Source organism: Micropterus salmoides, unplaced genomic scaffold (assembly GCF_014851395.1).
Source record: "Micropterus salmoides isolate LMB-PRFRI ecotype aquatic unplaced genomic scaffold, ASM1485139v1 Ms_hic_scaffold_4, whole genome shotgun sequence".
NCBI classification, from domain to species: domain Eukaryota; kingdom Metazoa; phylum Chordata; class Actinopteri; order Centrarchiformes; family Centrarchidae; genus Micropterus; species Micropterus salmoides.
In genome coordinates this window covers 35,517,798-35,539,072 of record NW_024043372.1, presented here as the reverse complement: position 1 = coordinate 35,539,072, position 21,275 = coordinate 35,517,798, and the positions used below count along the sequence as shown (strand labels likewise).

The window sequence follows — 21,275 nt, the reverse complement described above, 5'->3', positions numbered from 1 at the left end:
TGAGAAGCACTAGAATAGGCCAGCGGTGGGCTCTGAAAGGCAGAGCAGGTAGGATTAGACAAGCCCTTTGTCCAAAGTGCATAATGTCTTGCAGTCAGATTTAAAGTCCCCCCCACCCACCCACACCAACCTTTTCCATATTTGTTTCCTTGTCTGTGTGTGTGTGTGTGTGTGTGTGTGTGTGTGTGTGTGTGTGTGTGTGTGTGCGCGCATATGTAAGCTATGTGTGTATACCAGTGTAAGCATGTGTGTTTGAAACAAAAAGTAGTGTTGCTTTATGGCACTCAGCGGCCTTCCTTCTCCTTCACAAGGAAGCCTGTCACTTGGCATTAGTGTTGCCGCACCAGCAATCATCATTCCATGCCTCCTGCTAATTGCAGGGTCTCAGCAGGACATGCTCTCTCTCTCTCTCTCTCTCTCTCTCTCTCTCTCTCTCTCTCTCTCTCTCACATGCGCGCACACACACACACACACACACACACTTAGCTTAAATACATGGCCTTATTGTAGCAATAGCAATACAGACTTTTAATCGGTTAGACAGCTAAATGAATCAATAGCCATTACTTCTGATTATCATTTTATAGTCATCAGTATTTCTGGTGTGAACGAAATAATGAATTTATTTGGAATATGGGCTAGGTTGGCATTTATTTGAACATTTACTTATCTTTACGGTGTGCAATCAAACAGCTCACTAAGGTGTTCAAGCGCTCTTTGTAGGTAGGAGTAGATCATACCTGGAGGTGACGAGATATCGGTTTCTTCTCTTACAAGGCGCAAGGTACAAGGCAGATGTATTTGTCATTTTACAACACAGGGTTGTGTAATGACATGAAGTTGTAGTTCCCTTTACAGCTGGATTCCACAGGGAATTGCGTTCAGGCTGCGACACGGCTGCCGGAGCTGATCGCGGCCATTGTTTTAGTGTGTTTCAGAAGCATCCCAGAAGCGTTCCTGAAGTGACTCACTACTCCACGGAGAATACGTGGCAAGTCTATTTTTGACACCGAGCAGACCGAACTGGACAGGAAGTCAGACACAGAACTACATAGAGGTCTTTTTCCAAATAAAACACCCCATGCAGACTCTCAGACAAAAAAGACACTATGGTAGAAGCACAAAAACCAAGGATTAATTACCAAATCAACAAAATCTGAGCAAGGCAGCAAAATCAAGCAGGCTAAACACTCTGCTTCTGAAATGCTCCCTGTGCAAAGGATGGAATCAAACCTGGTCGCAGAGAGCTGTGTCTGGTAGTAGAAGCACAAAAATAACACTCTACTCCTGAACCGCTTCCACAAATTTTTGTGTGGTATTTAGTTTTTAGTAGTTTAAGCAAATTGTGTTTGTCTATTGTTGTAACTTAGATGGAGATCAGATCACATTTATTTATCACAATTTATGCAGAAATCCAGGTAATTCAAAAGGGTTCACACACATTTTCCTCCAACTGTATATACACTCACCGGCCACTTTATTAGGTACAACTGATCAATTGCTTGTTAATACAAATAGCTAATCAGCCAATCACATGGCAGCAACTCAATGCATTTAGGCGTGTAGACGAGGTCAAGACAACTTGCTGAAGTTCAAAGCGAGCATCAGAATGGGGAAGAAAGGGGATTTAAGTGACTTTGAACGTGACATGGTTGTTGGTGCCAGACGGGCTGCTCTGAGTATTTCAGAAACTGCTGATCTACTGGGATTTTCACGCACAACCATCTCTAGGGTTTGAAGAGAATGGTCTGAAAAAGAGAACATATCCAGTGAGCGGCAGTTGTGTGGACAAAAATGCCCTGTGGATGTCAGAGTTCAGGGCTCTACCTCCTGAGCCACAGCCGCCCCACATGTGGGGGATATTTTCTTAGCACACTTTCGGACCAATTGAGCATTGTTTGTATGCGACAGCCTACCTGAGTATGAGAATTATCCATCCCTTTATGACCACAGTGTACCCATCTTCTGATGGCTACTTCCAGAGGAAGAATCCAATAGAGCACCTTTGGGAAGTGGTGGAGTGGGAGATTTGCATCATGGACGTGCAGCCAACGAATCTGCAGCAACGATGCTATCATGTCAATATGGACCAAAGTATCTGAGGAATGTTTCCAACACCTTGTTGAAAGTATGCCACGAAGAATAAAGGCATTTCTGAAGGCAAAAGGGGGTTCAACCTGGTACTAGCAAGATGTACTTAATAAAGTGGCCAGTGAATGTATATCACTGCATATCACTGCCAACAATCACTGATAAATGATAAATGCATGGAACTAATTCATGGTATGGGCACTTTCAATAGCCGCAGCCAAGCTCATGGGTCATGTGAAATGACAGCTGCTCTGGCATTGCTAGAGAACCTCACTGATGTGGCACAATTGGTAAAATGTCACTTCTTCCTTGCTGCTGTTTATATTGACAGGACAGGTTTATAAATCTAAACCAGGCATATATACGGGATTAAAGACTGCGTATGCATGTGTCTGAGTTTTAGTCGTGAATCATTTGCATCTCGTTCCAGGTCCAGTCAAGTTTGAGTGAAGATTAGGTCTCAAAGGGGAGAGACCAAGTCGCTGTGACCAAAGCAAGAGGAGACAAAACATTTTTAACTCCTGATGAGAAATAAATCGTTAAAGGTTGAGAGTAAAGTCTGAATAGATATGTAAATCTGTATCTGGAGAAATATCCTGTGAGTATCCAGATTGGTTGTATTTGGGAATCTCTGAGTTTTTTTAAAATGATGACAGTTGTTAGCTTGTGAGCATTTAGCAACTGTAGACAGACAGCACTGTTGAAATGCCAACTTTGTCAATGCTGTCTTCGAACATTTCTTGGTCTTGAGACCGGTCTTAAGACCACTTTTTGATGGTCTTGGTTTTGTCTTGGACTCATTTGTACTCGGTCTTGTCTCGGTCTCGGGCATAGAGGACTTGGGATTATATTTGAAGACCAGTCAAGACCATAGCTTTGGGAATATCAATAAATTGCTTGTGCATTGTCTGATTTATTTGTTAACATCCTAACTTTGATTCACCCCTCCCCGCGATGGAAAGGATGGAAAAGGAGTGTTGAAAAAAGATGCCTACGTTGATTTCAGCTCTTAGTGTTTGTATGTGGGTGTTTTAATGGGAATGAGGATCTTTCAGATCAATTTGAGAAGTACCTATGATCTCCTTCCACATTTTATTGTGTCATGTAATGTGGGAAACTGGTCTTGGTCTTGATACTGAAAAACCTGACAATTCTCAGCAAATTATTTACCATGGACATTGGACATCATGATATCCTCTGGAAGTGTAAGTCACATTGAATTATATCAATTTTGTTTCATATAATGAGTTGTGACTCTGTGGAGTGCAATTTTTGACTCAAGTTCACCTCACGCAGTGTCTTTACTTTACCTCTCTCCCTCTGCTCCTCCTGTTCTGTCCTGAGGTTCAAAACTCAGTACTTGATGGGCGTTTATCAGAGTGGGAGCAGAAAAACAGGTGTTTGCATGGATCCTCATCATTGAGGGCCTAGCCTGCTAAGGAGCCTAAAGTTAAGGTTTACTGTAGATCCAAAATTATTAACATCCTAAAGGGGGAGTTCATTATCCACTGCTGCTTTCTGAAAGTATTTTGACCAGCTACATAACAAATAATCAACAACCTGGTCCTTCACTTCTACAGTTCTGAACATGTGAAGACTTTCATTTGCTGTAATCACTTAACCTCAAAATGTAATCTTAACCCTTTCAACTACATGCTAAACATTAACCCTTTGCAAACCAAAACCTTGATCCTTTCTTATTAAAAATGTTCCACCATAAACCGCAGATAAGCACTTGTGTGGAGCAGCCAAATATCTCATTATGTTCTTTTTCATATTCTCTTCATAGAAAGGGCAATGTTTACATTTTTCAATACCGGCGCCCATATGATGTGTTATTTTTGTTCAATATCTTGCACTGTTAAGCACAAAAACTTACACTAACAACAACATTTGTTTAAGAAAATAAGCTTTTCTCAAGTCATTAATGTTAACAAAATAAACAAAGTTATAATTTGAATCTGTAAATATCTGAACAAACAATGTGAACAAGACAGGATTCTGACCGAGCATTCAATGTCATCTTTCAGTACTTGACAGTTTTCAACTCAATTCACTCAACAAGTATTGTTGTTTCTTACTCAGCCCTAAATTTTCAAAGCACACACACACACACCCACGCATACACACATAGGAGCAGCAGCAGAGGCAGAAAGAGGCAGAGTCCCAGGTTGCTTGTAATCCCTGTGTACCCCCTGTGGTGAGGCCCCTCCTCAGCTCCAACATTCCTGGCTCTCAGAAGCACAAAAGCTCCCGAGCGGCCCCACAAAAGAGGGCCTCTGACCTAACAAATCAGTTGGCTTTTTTGGGGTTTTGTGTGTGTGTGTGTGTGTAAAGATGCTTGTTTTATTAGCCCCTTTCAATCATATGCACTTCAATGGCGTCTATTTCCCACCTTCATCATTATTCATATATATATTTCAATTTTAGAACATAGTAGCCGTGATTGTATTGATATAAAATGTTTAATTCTCCCCTTTAAAACGCTGCTCTTACACTCAGATATAACCTGCTCATGCCCAGATTTGATCCACTGAGATATGCTCTTCCTTGTGCAAATTTCCTGTGCTCCTCCTTGAACCCTTCTCGTTGCTTTCAAGCTGATTCTGCACACTGAGGGACGCTTGTTTTTGACCTCTGCACAGCATGTTATTTCAGTATTTTCCACTTTCATTTGTGATTTATTTAAATAAAAAAGCTGTGGATTCCTGCATGAATTCGTCATATTTTGCAGTTTTAAACTCAACCTAGCAACTATTTTGTGACAGCAAAGGTCAAAAAGTTTACCTTTGTTCAGTGCCTCTACAGAGGACTGGACTTTATTAACAGGCCGTCAATGCCACAAAGTAAGCAAATTATGTAGTGTAGGTATAGGTCCTCTCAGCTGTAGGTAGGTCATGAGAGGAATCATATGAATGATGCACTGTTGTGGTATTTGAAAGTAAAAATTCCCTGACTGCTCTCAGTGCACAGTGCATTTTAAAACCTCTCGTCATAGTGAGTAATAGTGCTCTTCTAAAGCAGAAATAAATAACCATCAACAGCAGTGTTGCACAACAGTAATATCAAATAAAACAATACATTTGTGTTGTTTCCTTCTGGTTGATTAAGCAAGTCAAGTCTGTATATCTAGGCCTACATACCTTTTGTGAATTCATCCTTCTTGTGTGGGTACTCTTTTCCCATTGCCAGGCAATGGATAATGCTCCTGGTGCCACTTTAATATGCCACCGTATTTGCTTTGTGACGCCTCCCAATCTATCTTTTCCACGGATGTGACCACCTTACATTCGTGAGTTACTTTCAGTATAAGGTCCACCTCGCCATCAGTCCAAGCAAAGAAACCTCTGGTGTTACTTTTTGCCATTGCTGTTCTTTGTTCGTAGTATTTTCTGAAACTAAACAACCAATCTGCTTCACATTTAGATTGGAACACTCTTGCCCAGTGTACGTGAACAGTCATGTGATATGCGTTTTTAGGCGTCTTAGAATGGAGACTATTGCTAAAATGTGTAAGGTGTGTAAGGTGATCGTTCTTCTTTCAGAGCGCCATTTTAAAATGAAAACGTATTAGTGTGGATGTAGCCTTAAGGCTCGTGCAGACTACAAGACTTTCAGCGTCGGCCGATGGCTGTGCTGTTCAGACTACACAACTTGCCGTCTTGTGATGGGATCTTGAAGTCGTTGTGGCGTTCACACTACGTGACCAATCGGTGACAGGGGGTCACACACTACACGAGCTGACAGCGGCTGAGTAACCAGAAGCTGGTCTCCAAACCACGTTTTGTCAAGAAAACACTCGTGAAACGGGAAATGACACGAACCAACAAACGAAACAGCTGTTGTTTGTTATTATAAAGATAGCAATTATAAAGACAAAGAATCTGGGTGAAAGGATGGATTAGCACACGCAGGTAGCAGGGATTGTCTGAGCTACAGAGAGCTGGAGGGGAGTAAAAAGTAGCTGCCTGCTCTCATTGGCTGGATGTGGATGTCAGTCAGCCGACTCCTTCGGATATTTGGCATGCTAGATATCTGGCTGCCGTCTGCGATGTGTCAGGGAGACGTTGATGCGTTGTTGAGTAGTTCACACATAACGACTGCCGACCGGCGATCGTTTGCTGATTTACCCCTGATCGCCGAGCTCACCGACTGGCAAATCGGGCTTAAAATCCTGTAGTGTGAATTAGGCTTTAGATGTAGTGGAAAAGCTAAGTGGAATGTTCGAAAGGGACTTTTAGTTCTGACTTTAATTCCTGCTCTGTTGTAGCTGGAACTACATGTCAAAAAGGCTTGTTAGTATATAGTATGCACGTAGGGCTTGGCTATATTCTACCCACATCTAGGTCATGATTTTAGGTTAAAAAAGGCACATTTATCTATTTTGATGGACATTTTTACTTGTCGTTCTTGACAGTGCTTTCATAGTGAAGGGAAAGTTGTCTTCTGACATGGGCACGTTGTCACAAAGCCACAAGTTTTATGTGTTGCCCTAATCTAAAAGGTCAGCCTCCTCTCATTGCACTACACAGCAAGTATATGTAAAAGGGTCATGGAAAAGGTGAGTAGGTGGATGGGGAGGGGGAGAAGGAGAGGTGTGCCATTTTTTGCATCAAATCCTGCTGGTGGCAGCCCCCCGAGTCCACCCCCCGCCAAGCACCATGTGAAGACTTGGGTGTGAAAGCTGGCTTCCAGGCAAGGTTTGTGCGTGTATGTGGTGATGGGTGGGGGTTTTTGGTGGGATGGGTGGGTTGGTGTCAGATGGGGGCAGGAGGTCGTACTGTCTCCCAGCTCTCGCTTGAAGGGGGGATGGACCGGCAGATGTATATGTGTGTATGTGGTGTTGTGCAGGGCGTGCATGTCGCCTGTGTATAGGTAGGGGTTCATCAGCATGGCATGAGGTGACAAAACACACACACTAACACACAAATAACTCAGTTGAAGAAATGGAAGCCCTTCCTTCAGATGGAACTCGTTAGAATGTCACAGATTTGATCCCTGTCGGGTTATGGCATTATGTATTCAGAGCCATATTACGCTTGTTTTGGCTGTCATCAAGTGCTAGCCCCCTGCTGATCCCCATGCAGCCTAAAAAAGAGAGCTTGCGTGAATTTGTCTGTTCTGATTTTCTTGTGCTAGTTCTTGCCAAGAGGAACAAAGCAAGAGGGGCTATCACTGTTCATTTGACAAGCTAAACAAAGTGGCTTTCAACTTAATCAACATGTGGATGCCATAATGTCTCAATCCTGCCCTGAAGGAGTGTTACCTTGTCCAGGGGTTTTGAGTGAAACTGTGGCTTTTATGTGTAGCTATTTTGAGGAAGACAGAGTTGGTTTGGGGGGCTTAGATAGTTGCGTGGCAGTGCAAATGAAACGATCGTTCCAGAAATGGTGTAAAGAATACCATTTTAGAGGGAAGAGGGATAAAGTCACAGCAAATGTAACAATCCGGCATCGGAATGAAAGCAGATCAAGATAACAAACCTGGTAAAATGAGCAGAGAACACAAGAAATATCCAAAATGTTGAGTTAATAATGTACACTGTGGATGTTGGTGAATAAAGGAAATATAAAAAATCAAGCACCTATTTAAGCCTGTTAAATTGCTTGTAAGTGTCTGCTTATGGCTAAGAGTTTGTAATCCATTTGAGAGAAGGATGTGAGCAGATACAGTCATCCAAGCCACCTTCAACTGTTGCTTCAACCATGCACTCATGGCAAAAGGCTTCATGAGCAGCAGCAGCTGCTTTGGGAATCTTTCAGAATCATTATTCTTTCTTCTAACTTGGGCTGCATACAGGCTGCCTGCCATCATCATCGTCATCTCAATCATCCAGTCCCATCCCCAACCACCCGATTGGTGGAGATTATTGGAGGCTGAATTTAGCCTGGCAGGAAGCTCTGCAGCCTGCTGTAAAAAAGACATTCTCTCCTTTACATGTTTCGAAAAGAAAATACTTTAACGGACATACTCCTTCAGAGATGCTAGAATTAAACATCAATGTTAGGAGAAGAATAAAGCTTTTAGAGAAAACCAACTGCTGACAACCCACTCCTGCAGATGAATTCACAAGAGTATCAGGAGGATAGGTCCATTCCTCTTCCAGGAGTTGGCACAAGTTCTGGTCCAGGCTTTTGTCATCTTGTTCTGGCTGTTGTGCCTGCATGTGCCATCTGTCCTCTTCAGCTCATCCAGAATGCAGCAGCTTGGCCAGTCTTCTACCTACCCAAGTTCTACCACACTACACCACTTCTCCGTACCTTTAACTGGCTACTGGTGGCTGCTCAAATCTGATTCAAGACACTGGTACTTGCCTACCATGCTGCGATGAGCTAAGGCCCTTCCTACATCCAGGGCATGGTCAAACAATACACCTACTCCATCCACTGCGACCGCCTTTCGGCCTGCTGCTTCCTCACTATTGGAGGAAACTCTGCTCATCTTCTGTTGCAGACTGAAAACTCATCTGTTCAGACTGCACCTTTTTTTTTTTATCTTAATGTTTCTAAATGTAGAACTTGAATCAGATGTATTGGCATCATTCGTGCATTTTTTGTGCTGTATCCATATTGTGGATTGCACTTACTGTAAGTCACTTTGGATCCTCATAGTCACAGAAACTACAGTTAATAGTTTCCTAATTGTCCTGCATCTGCAAGCAAATATTTCAATAAAATTACGCATCACCAAATCCTCCTTCTTCTAGCTGAGATGAGCAACATAGTTTGTGAGCTATGAGTTAGCAGTCTAGCATTTGTTGTTTGTTGAAAAAAAGCTCATCTAAGTCAGCTTTTTTTTTTGTGGCAACTGTTGGTGTGTTGCACAAAGGGACAGGGCTGAATGCCTCACAAAGATGCCTCAGAAAAAAACTCAATGAAAAACCACTGAATGCTGCTGAAAAAATAAACTTGGCCCCCAGACATGACACACAAGCCCTTAAGAACACACACACACACTACAACACAGTTTTACAGACAGGGGAGATCATTTCAAAACAATACTACAACAAATGGTTATTGGTAATGTTGCTTGTGGTTCTTCACCTCAAAAACCTTTTCAGATGATGAACACAACAAAAGACACAACAAATGTACATTTGCAATTTTTTTTTTATTCCTTAGTGTATTATGCAGTTCAACACAAAAAAACAACAAAAAATCCTTCTTCCCCAGCATCCTGTCTTTGGCCTGCGACAAGCCAGAGAATCTCGTCCTCTACCTGCACCTCTTCCTCTTCCTTCTATCTATTCTCCTCCTCCACCTCCACCTCCACCTCCTCTCCTTGCTGCTCCTCCTCCTCCTCTCAGGTGTCCTCAACCTCCTCCTTCGCAATACATTTACATGTACTCATTTGGCAGACAAAGTGACTTACATTTGAGGAACAACACGCAAGCGTCAACAAAGCAACAATACAGTAAGAGATCTACAACTGATAATAGATACTAGTAAGAGCAGCAATAAATACAAGGAAGAGCTAATAGCACATATGGCAACAATGGGGTAAATACCTAAGGAAAGAAGAGTTAACAAAATAGTGCAATCAATACAAGAGAATTGTAAGGAAATAGAAGAAGAAGAGCACAGGAAGTGGATGTTAGAGGTGTTATAAGAGAAAGTGTTGTCAAAAGAGATGAGTTTTCATGAGCTTCTTGAAGTTAGAGTGGGACACCCCTGCTCTGATGACATGTGGTATCTCGTTCCACCATTGTAGTGTTACACGTCTCTGGATCCATTGTTCCAAAACTGAATGAACTGACTCGGGCCCTTTTATCTATCTATTGAAGGTTCTGATTAGTGTGTGATCAAGCTTTAAAAATGACCACATGGTGTAGGCAATGAGAAATGAAGGGATTTGTGTGTAGAGTTTAGGGAAATGGGTGTGCATTTTGAAAAATGGAGTTATGGTTTTGAAATTGTAGTTCGAAAGCTTGGTTGCAGTGTTTAATTGAGAGAAATTGTAAATTTGTAACAAACCTCATCGTGTGTCTCTTCATTATACTCCCACACAAAAAAGCTGTTTTTAATGGTCAAGCATAGCCTATAGTTTTTCGTTAGCAGTATGTCATGCAGTTCACTCCGTATGTCTTGATAATGATGGTGAAATAAAAGTTGAGTCAATTTTATCTATATACTCCAAAACCACAAATCACAAATTTGCGTAAAAGGGCTTTAAGATCTATACAGCATTAGATCAGACAACTCTTTTGAACACAGGGAATGTTTTATGCCTTAAATACAGTTTCAGCAGTCTTTGTGTCCTGTACTCTTGGTAATAATTTAAACTAGTCATGCAGAAATCTTCTGATGGACAGTCACTTTCATTTTTTTTCAATAATGAAACTGGTATTACATTCAAACTGGCATAACAAAAGATATTAAAGTTGATGAAAATCGCAGGCATGTGTGTACACAAGATGTCCCTGACAGACCTCCAAAATTCTAGTCATGGCAGCAAAAGTACTTTTTATATAAAGTGAAAAGGAGTAAAGCTGAACAGGGACACAAAATGCCTGCTGCAAAAATGGCTGTAGATGGGAGCTAAAGAAAAAGGAGGAGTGAAGGAGGATTGGATAATGGAAAGAAGGAGAGCAGCCAGTCAGTGGATCAGTCACTCCAGGCCTGGCCTCTCGGCAGGGGGTTGTGCTCGGGGCGAGATCACAGGCCTGCTGCCACGACGATGCCTTCACAGGCACACAGCGACAGATAGGAAGCTGCTGGCACCAGGTCGCTTCACTGATTCACCCCAGCACTGCCTCGGCACAGACATTTTCTCTTTCACCAATGTTCCACTAACGGAGCTTGACCTACATGTAGACCTACTCTCTCCCTCTTCTTATGGCCGCAGCGGGTCAGAAATAGTAGTGATCTTTGTGTCCCACTAAGTAGCTTTTGGTCTTTTGTGTTTGGTCTGGCAATTCCTAATTGGACAAAGAATATTCTGTTAGTAAAGATCAACATTTTATTACGCTGGTTAAGTAAGATGTCAAAGATGTATTCCACTAGTTCATATCTAGCACTGCAAAAATCTGATCTATCTATTTTGGCTATTGTTGTGACTTTTAGTCTAGTATTTCCATGTCAAGTCGGAATTTACGTACAAGATATTTGCACAAGAGCTAGCACGTAGTTAAATATATTATATTTATTTTATTATATTTACCAAAAGCCTGTGATGTTTTGTTGTTTCTTCCGACAATTTGTTGTCAAAATTGAGCGTTCAATGAAAACTGTGTATGTTTATGACGTTAAGTGCAAAGCTACAGTGTGAGTGATTAGTCATCATTACTTGGTGAATTATCTGTTATCTTATTTACCACAGGCAGTGTCTGTTACATCTCAGATGAGATTAGGGATGAGGGAAGTGACATAAAACCAATGTTCTCGGGTAATTAAGTGCAAAGCGTGGTGAAAATAAGTGTCCGGCCTGTATCAGGAAAGTCAGCTGTTTATTGGCTTAAGTGAAGAGATGCATTTTAGCTTTCTTCTAAAAATGTTTAGCCAGCTGGCATTCCCGATATCTATAGGTAGTGTGTTCCATAGCTTGCGGGCATAACTGACATAGGCTGCATCCGCAGTTTTCTTGCGCCTATTGTGCTGGGAACCACCAACAATCCAGCAGCAGACGATTGCAGTTTTGTAGAGGGCAAAAATTTCAAAAGGAAGAAACAATGTAGCTTGAACCTAGCCCATTAAGGCAGTAGTCTGCAATAGTTGGCCACGGGCCAGAACTGGCCCGCCAGCAATAATATCTGGCCAGATTGCTTTGATAGCAGAAAAATAAAAATAAAAAATTCAAAATAACAGCGCGAGAAAAGTTTTTGCAGCAATGCTTCATTCTGAGTTTTTTGAGAGCTTTTACTTTGAAAAATTCTGAAGGACATACAAAAGAGTCTCTGGCTTACTTGACACACCTCTGTAAAAGCCGTCAGTAAACGTGTGATTGAAATTTCGCAGGGAAATGAAAATTAGTGTTCATAGTTTTATTAATGCGGAGCACTGCAGCACATGCTTTATTGCGAGCATGTGAAAAAATGTCCTAATGGGCTAATCAATTAGTTTAACAAGGGAGAAAAAAAAAGTCAGCTGAATTTTGGGATCGATCAAAACTCCTCCTATGGGAGTCCTGCACTCTACAGACTGAGCTAAACGTGCACATGAGTATCCAAGGGTTTGAAATAATTTGACTGAAATAATGTTCTGGCCTGCCATGTAACGGCTGGAAACAAGTTTGCCCCGACGTCAGACTTATTTCCTGACCCCTGCATTAAGGGCTTTGTATATAAGGTGGAGGAAATGTACTACATGTACGAGAAGCCATTGCAAAGCACTTTTTTTTGGATTGGAAGCCACCCTTCTAACTAGTGTTGCCGTACAATCGGTACATACATTCGGTACATATAATGTAATATTAACTGAATCAAAAATCTTGCCTAGACTCAGTGCTGCCAAACGAGGGCCTCAGTTAGTTAACAATATTCACAACATGGAAGCTAACATTGAAAGGGTAACTGTCTAACTGTAACTGAGAGGCCGTCCAATCCGTGGAGCAGAACGCACAGTGCCATCCAATCCCAGGGAAGATGCAGTGCAGCGCTATCAGGAAAGCAAAGAACTGGACCGGGACCGACTCATATTATAAATACATCAAAGAAAACAACTAAATATAGGCTAACAATTAAAAACACTCCTCCCCATAAACCTCTGCATTTGCAATATAATTTGCTAAAACATTTTCAGAGCCCCTCTAATGCTTTAAATTTAGATTAAACTCCTGTACCAACATCGACTGATGCATGAGCCTTTTGTTATGGCTGTACATGAACAAAAAGAAGACAAGAGGTCTGTGGTTGCTGTACTGTGGGTGTAAGACAACTGGATCCAATGTACACTTCAAAAGGCTGTACAGACAACAGCAAAGCTACAGTCTCTTTTTCAATAGTATCTATAATATCTACTTTGGTGCTTATTAAACTTACGAGAGAAGTAGCTGATGGGTTGATTTACTCCATGTCTGTCTTGGATCAATGCTGCTCTGGCTCCCACTGTACTCCCGTCAACTTCCAGCTTGAAGGGCCAGTCAAACTCGAATATTGGGTCGTTACACAGAAGACTTTTTACGCTTTTATATGCGTGCTTACATTCTGGAGTCTATCTATATTCAACCTTGGGACTAAAGAGGTGGGTTAGATGGTGAATAAAAATTCCTACAGTAATAGAAATGCCCTACCAAGGCCTCAGTGCACGCCTGGTGGTGGACATGGGAAACTCTGTGATAGCAGTGACTTTGTATCCATGGGCGCACCTGACCCTGTCCAACTTCTTTTCCTAAAGACGTTACAGTAACTTTACCGAATTCACAGAAGAAGCAGAAGCAGATATTTTGGTTTTACTTGTTTGTTGATTTAGTTGCCTGGCTTTATAGACTGTCCGCGCTCTATTGTGTATTTGGTTTAGCTTGTCTTGTGCTTTGCCTTTACAAAATTACCTGAAAACACTGGTTTTATCTTACACCCAAGAGGAGTCTAGGGATGAGGGAAGCAAAATAGTACCAATGATCTCAGGTAATTAGACTGGACAGACAGATGTCATCTTTAAAACAGATTTTTGAGATGAATTTTTATTTATTAGCTATGAAGCACAGACTATAATACTTTTTATTCTGTCTTTAGTTCTTTAATATTTCTGGAGATCTACAAGTCTGTTACTACTGACAAACGGTTCAGCTAATATTTTGCAATTAGCAGGACATGCCTTTGACTTTCTACATTGTCAGATTTGATGGACAATAGAGCTCATAGTCAATCATTATGATAAAAGTTGTTTACTCTCAAGGATAAAATCTTGTACAACTTAGAAATTACCCCTTGGCATCTCAGTCCTCTTACACACTCACACACACATGCACACTGCTGGCCCCTTCCTTTCCATTTCTCTTCCCATTTTTCTCCCCCCCCCCCCGCTGTGACCCTGACTGTTGAAAGTCAGTCGGCTTCTATTAGTATCAGCCCAGGCTCATCATTATCCATCAATTAGACTGGCAACAGCCAGGGCCTACAGAGAAACATCTGCAGCCTTTCGGCCCTGTTTCTGCATAGTTGCCGTGCTCTGAGCTTGCTGTGCCTTGCAGAGGTCACTGTTTAGAAAAGGCTTGTCTAAATAGAGCAGTGGGGGAGTCATGGTGGAAGTTTGTAACACCTGTGTAGTAGTAATATGGGACCTCAGTACCCTATGAGCACTGACTGAATCCATTGCAAAGCAAAAACGGACTTGTGCTGAAAGTCAGCCTTGGGTGCTTTGACATATTCTTAGTCTTTAGGACTCCTCCATCAGATACAGTCGCAGGAAAAACTATGTGAACCCTTTGGAATTACACAGATTTCTGCATAAATGGGTCATAAAATGTGATCTGATCTTCATCTAAGTTACAACAAAAGACAAACAGAGTCTGCTTAAACTAATACCACACAAACAATTATATGTTTTCATGTTTTTATTGAACACACCTTGTAAACATTCACAATGCAGGGTTGAAAAACTAGAGTGGTCCAGTGTGAACAGGAGGGGGCTGAGCACACAGCCCGGGGGGACTACGGTGTCTGAGGTCTGTTTGTGAGGAAGCCCAATACCCAGTTGCAGAGTGTTGTATCTGCCCAGAGTGCTGAGTTTGCTGATCAGTTTCATGGGGAGATTGTGTTGAATGCTGAGCTGGAATCCACAAACAGCTTTCTGATGTAGGTGTTGTTTTTCTCAAGGTGTGTGAGGGCTGAGTGGAGGGCAGTGGAGATGGAGTCCTCTGTGGATCTGTTGGTTCTGAAAGCAAACTGGTGAGGGTCCAAGCCGGCTGGGATGTTGTTCTTTATGTGCTGAAGAACCAGTTTCTCAAAGCACTTCAATCAGAATTACAGACGTCTCATTGGCTGCTGGATCTTCCCTGAGTCCACGCTCTGACTTAAACAGATCCTAAGCCTACATTACTATCCAATGGTGCCCCACATGACAAGAGCAGAAGCTGTTTCCTAAATTTGGGTCCCATGGATGACTGCATGGGTATCCGACATGACATGACATCTTCTGATTAGAGACGTCTTTCTGCTGTGGATGTGTTTGTCAGCTTTGTTCCTCTGGCCTCTCCTCCCAGTAATCCACAAGGAAACTCTGGTTATGATTATACACTGCAAGGATGACATCACATGTTTTTTTCTGCCAAATAAACCAAACTGTTGCTTTATGATGTGTGTGTGTGATGTACGTGCCTTTATTTCATAAAGAATGGAGTATCAGATGATGATATGTACTGTGTGCTTGTGTGTCTGTTACAGCAATGGTACACCAGCACTATGAACCTTGTAGGAACATGGCTGACTGACCGGATGGACCTGCAGCTCCATCTTTATCAGTTGAAGATTCTCATCAGGATTGTCAAGGTGAGAACAGCTACATTTCTAAACCTCACATCTAAATGTAAGCAAATCATTTTAATCATTATTATCATATGAATGTTCTCAAGAATCAATGACAAAGTTATTAAATTAAGTGACTCTTTCATAACTCTGGTACATTGTAGATTTCACTGCTGCATCCCACGTAATTTGATATTTATTATGTTAAAAATGGATTTGTGTCCCCTATTCAAACACAGTGTTGTGTTTATGTCAGTTGCACTTTTATTTGACCTTTCTGGTAGAGCAGAGGCTTTTAACAGTGAGTGGCAGTAGTACACTGATTACAACCACTACAATGTAAACTACCTGACACAAAATGATTTTTTCAATTTTGGGCACCATGCCATTGGTACGCCATTCCACAAAAACTCACCATTTTTTCAACTTTTACTCCTCAGTGGGATTAGACTGCACAATGAGAACTTAAAGTTGATCTGACTAATTCTGTAGGAGGAGTTAGTTATAGTACAGAACCTGTAAATCACCAAAAATGACCATTAAATCCAAAATGGCTGACTTCCTGTTGGGTTAAGGGCATTACTCCAAGAGGATTTTTGTTATGTCTGGACATGATACATGTGCCACAGAAATTTCATACATGTAGGTAAAATGGGCAGCTTAGTTGAATGTCACTTCCTGTTGCCAGTAGGTGGCGCTATGACTATGTATAAATGTTGGCATGTACATGGGTTCAGGGCAGGACTCTTATCAAATGTGAAAATATTTGATACAGATCGGAGCATGTACAGTGAAGTTACAACAACATCATGGCAAAGTGTTTAACTTGGTACCACGCCACCCCGACGCCCTTAACATTTACATTTATTCATTTAGCTGACGCTTTTATCCAAAGTGACTTACAATTGCTATATATGTCAGAGGTCGCACGCCTCTGGAGCAACTAGGGGTTAAGTATATTGCTCAGGGACACATTGGTGGATACAGTGGGGAATTGAATACAGGTCTCTCATACCAAAGGCATGTGTCTTATCCACTGCACCATCACCAACTGAAAACTCACAAGTTTCACAACATGGCATCGTCAGTGTGTTAAGGGGTTTTCTGGGACTGTTTTGAAGTTGATATGGCCAAACTGCTAGGAGTAGTTCATCATAGCTTAAAATGTGATATTTGCTGTTGCCAGTAGGCGGCGCTCAGACTCTGAGTGAATATTGGCATATGGATGTGTTCTCGCCAGGACTGTTACGCATGTTAAATTTTGTCCAGATGTCAGCATGTACACTAATTGTCCATTTTTGACGCCATGCCATGGGCACGCTTATGAAAGAAAACTCACCGTTTGAACAACTTTCAATCGTCAATGGGTTTAGCCTGCACAGTGAAAATTTGAAGTCGATCAGATTAACTCCCTAGGAGGAGTTTGTTAAAGTACGAAGTACGTAATTCGCCAAAAATGACCATTAAATCCAAAATGGCTGACTTCCTGTAGGGTGTTGGGCATTGCTCCAAGAGGCTTTTTTGTACGTCTGGACATGATACACGTACCACAGAAATTTTGTTTATGTAGGTGTAACTTTAGGGGGTTCTAGAGAGCTGTGTGCGAGGCCATGTGCATCAGTAGTAATAATCCAATATAATGTTATATATTCTAATTAAGCACTGAGCGGTTAAAGCTATAATTCTTATATCCCATGCCTATTCAATAAGGTACTCTGAGCTAAAAGTAGGACGTGATCTACCGGCTGCCCATCCACAAACACCACCAAGTCAGGTCATTGGAATGCCTGGCTGATACGGACTCAGTATACTGAGCTGGTAGCGGAAACAAACATTTTATGCCCACATCAAACCCAGGACATCTCCACAGTGCTAACCACTGAGCTGATATTCCCAGCAAATCTGATGTTAATATATAGATTTTACTCATGGATAGGGACGTTAGGCTACTCTATGAATGAGCACTTTAGAGATATAATGATAGTAATTCTAATTATATATACATATATATGGCTGGTCTCGTTGTATACTCAGGAAAGATTGTGAAAATGGACGGATTTAGCCGGAGTAGTGGCGATTGCATATTATATATAATATATATTTCAACATATTTCTGTGTTTTTTACATGGTTTGAATTTGGTTGTGGCCCCATGGGGCTTTATAGAACGAACGTTATACTTTGTCAATTAAAGCAAACCAGGTAGCGTTCCGTGTTTGAGAACTGCGCTGTTTTTTTACATCGCCCACTAGAGGGCTGCAGCGCCGCAATAACCAGCCTAGTTCAAATGAACGAAATGACACAAAAAAAGAATTAGTTCATTTTAATGAACGGGATTTGAAGATTCCAGTCTGTCAAAAGAGTCACTTTTACCATCACTAGTGCATGCAATTGTCGGCGGGCATGCACGACTCGGCACAAGACCGGTGAACGGTAGGTGAGCAGAGCACAGAGAAAATTGTCAACAATAAGCCACAGTTCAGTCGTGTAAGTTACAGTGACTGCAGCTCTGCAGCTTCTCAAGATCAAAGCGGAGCTACCACGCTACTTCTCTAAAAAGGATTTCATCAACATTTAATGGGATATGATTTCCTGAAAATAAATCAGTAAAATATTGCTCCTGTTTTTGAGTACAAACTACTTCTCCTTAGTGACTTTCCTCTCCAAAACTTTCTTTTATAGAATAGTAAATTCCTATCAAATGTAGATTGTGCTTGCCTAAATCTATCTCTCAGTTGCTGTCTACTCATAGAATCATTAAAGGACTAACCCTCTCACAAAACCTGTAAAGCCATTTGTTGAATGCCTTTGCCAACTGTTTCTAATTCTTTTTCTTTGTTTGTTTGGGGTAGAAAAAGTACCGTGACTTCCGCCTTCAAGGAGTGCTGGACTCCACATTAAACAGTAAGATGTATGAAACCGTGAGAAATCGACTGACTTTGGAAGAAGCCACTGCCTCAGTGAGGGAAGGAGGGATGCAAGGCATTTCCATGAAGGACAGCGATGAAGAGGACGATAACTAGAAGAAGGCCTGAAAACTACAATGTCAAAGCTTTTCAGAGGGTGAGCAGTATACTGCCTGAGAACCCATGCAGCCTTTCCATGAGGTCAAAAAAGATTGATTGATTGAACAACCAACGTGTTCCCTCTGTTATTTGCTTAGTCAGTTTTTCATTCCTGTAATAGGTCCACTTCTCTGTCTGAATTAAATTAAATAAGATGTATTAAAAAATTCACAACAGCCAAGTACTTTAGGTTAATACATTAAATTAATTAATGGTTGATTTCTCCTGAAATGTGAGCAAATGAATGTCAGAATATTCAAGAGGCCAAAATAACAAATGTGACAACAAATACTCACCATTCAAAGCCTTATAAATAAGATGAAAAAGAAAGGCAGGTAATTGCATCTATACGGTGTTCATCTTTTGAAGGCATTAAAAATATTATGTTGTACCTTCATGTTGTGCAACCAAAAATGTCTGCAGTCTTTGTACGGAAGCTTTCCTGTTGCTTGTTGCTAAGATTTGTCTTTCACATTTTGAAAAGTACATATAGTATAGAGCACTCTCTTTACTTTAGGCTGTTCTGCTGGAAAATAACTTGTGAAACACTCAAGTGATCCAAGTGAAACAGAAATATTGGGGAGCACTTTACATTACAGCTCGGTAATAACATGGTAATAGTTTGATTGTATAGTTTGATAATAAAGAGGTAATAATTAAATAATACTATGTAATTAAAAGGTAATAACCAGATAATAGCTTGGTATTGAAAATGAGTATATCTCAGTAACATTTGTTACGCACATTCCAACACTGACCAAACACACCACAACAAAACACCTTTTAAGCAGCCAAATCCATGGGATTTATTAACATAAACAGACGTACAAAACAACCAAGACAATCAATCAAAAATCATAAAGTCAAAACACAATTTCCCGGGCTGAGAGGCAGCAAAACCAGCAGTCTCCTTTCCTGAAGCCCCTGCCTTCTTTTTCTGGCACATGAGCTTTTAAGCATCCCATTCCCAGGCCAGGTGCACCTCATTAATCAATGAGATGTAGCACGCCCAGGGCAGCACTAGACAAGGAAAAGGGACAAACAGCACAGAGAATACATACAGCTGTAATATATTAGACTTAAATTTATGTTCAATTTCAAATCACTTTTATTTATATAGCACCAGTTCACAACAACAGTTATTTTTGTGCTTATATGTAACAGGGTAATAAGGAGCCAAACTAAGGGGCAATAATAGGGAAACACATTTAATTATAGCAACAAGGCAAAACAATTTAGTAATAAGATTTGTTAATAATATGGTAACCTTCTAACAGTAAAAAGGTTCTATCAGTACAATATTTGGATTAAAAGAATGTTGACATTAATTGGGTAATTACTTGATAATAATGAGTTTTCACAACATCAACCTAAATTACCTCATTATTTTCTGGTTATTACCCCATTAATGTCACCATATTACCATTTTTAAGGTTATCTAATAAACATTTTATTGTTAGAAGGTAACCATATTGTTACCAAAATATGACAATAATGTTAGGGAATACTTGCCTTGTTACAGTCTTTAAATGTATTTTTTATATACAGTCTATGGTATTTCCCCATTACTACCATTTATTCTTGCCCCTTATTACATAAATTTCAGTCTAATTTTACTCAGATATAGCCATTGTTAATACCAATTACCTGGTTATTACTTTGGTAATTAGATGATATTTCTAATTACCGCTTTATTAAACTATTACCCCACTATTACCATGTTATCATTTATAAGATATTTCCAAAATTACTTGTTGAATGTTCTCAAAAAATATGAATGAATATTTTGTTCCTAAGTTTATGAACAACACTGCAAATTTCTTTCTGTTATGCTGACAAAATGTGCAGTGAGTGCAGCTAGTGTATGTTGCATTATTGTAAATTCTGTGAAAATGGTCTCATATTACTTTTTTTGTAATGAATCTGCATAATGTCCCAACCATAAAATCTTGACAAAATGTTTAAAAAGATGTGCTGTGATATGATGTAACAGTAACAGTTTTTGTTTTTGTCTGCCAGTTTTTCAGAACATGCCCGGTCGCAACTGTCTTACAGCAAATGTAATCCAAGGCATTGTCAGCAGTAAAGTTGATGGGTGCAAACATTTAATAAAATAGTGACGAAAATTGAGAACATCATTCAGCCTTCAAACATTTACATGTCAAGGGTGCATTCTGTCATTTTGAGAAGTCCCATTGTTTGCCCTCTTACCTGGTGTCATATGTGAGATATATACACATATATATATATATGAGATCTTTATCAATTTCATCTCGCCGAACCGTTTAGCAAAAATGTTCACTTTGGCTTTCTTTGATTTGATACTTCCTGTGAACCAAAATAGTTTCTGGCCCAATACAGTCTAAATAGGTCTAGGTGTTAGATTGCATTTTAGCTAAGTGTACCTAACAAACTGGCCAATGAATCTTAAAGAGGTGGTATTATGCTTTTTTGGCTTTTTCCCTCACCTTTTTTGAGTTATATATCTTTTTTGTACATGTTTTGTGTTGCTGTTCGGCAACATGTACAGCTGAAACAAAGCTGTGATTACCAGCTGCTCGCTGACCCGCCCTTCTCAGCTTCTGATTGGCTAGTAGTCCTTAACAGGAACTGCACATGTGCAACTCCCAACAGAGATCATTTAGAGACAAGTTGTATCACTCCGTAGCTAAAACGAAGCCTTCAACACAGGGTGAAAAGAGGAGCTGCAGCAATGTGTAG

The 21,275-nt window shown here is 40.6% G+C and overlaps 1 protein-coding gene across 5 annotated transcripts in view; it reads left to right on the top strand.

Moving 5' to 3' along the window:
• Positions 1-20,680, top strand: part of cadpsa (Ca2+-dependent activator protein for secretion a) — a 202,441-nt gene extending 181,761 nt beyond the window's left edge. For all 5 annotated transcript variants that reach the window (XM_038697484.1, XM_038697483.1, XM_038697482.1 and 2 more), the window contains 2 exons: positions 15,410-15,514; positions 18,342-20,680. In XM_038697484.1, the coding sequence (XP_038553412.1) occupies positions 15,410-15,514; positions 18,342-18,512 (276 nt within the window). In that variant the 3' untranslated portion in view covers positions 18,513-20,680. The remainder of the gene's footprint in view (positions 1-15,409; positions 15,515-18,341) is intronic.
• The last annotated feature ends 595 nt before the right edge of the window (positions 20,681-21,275 follow it).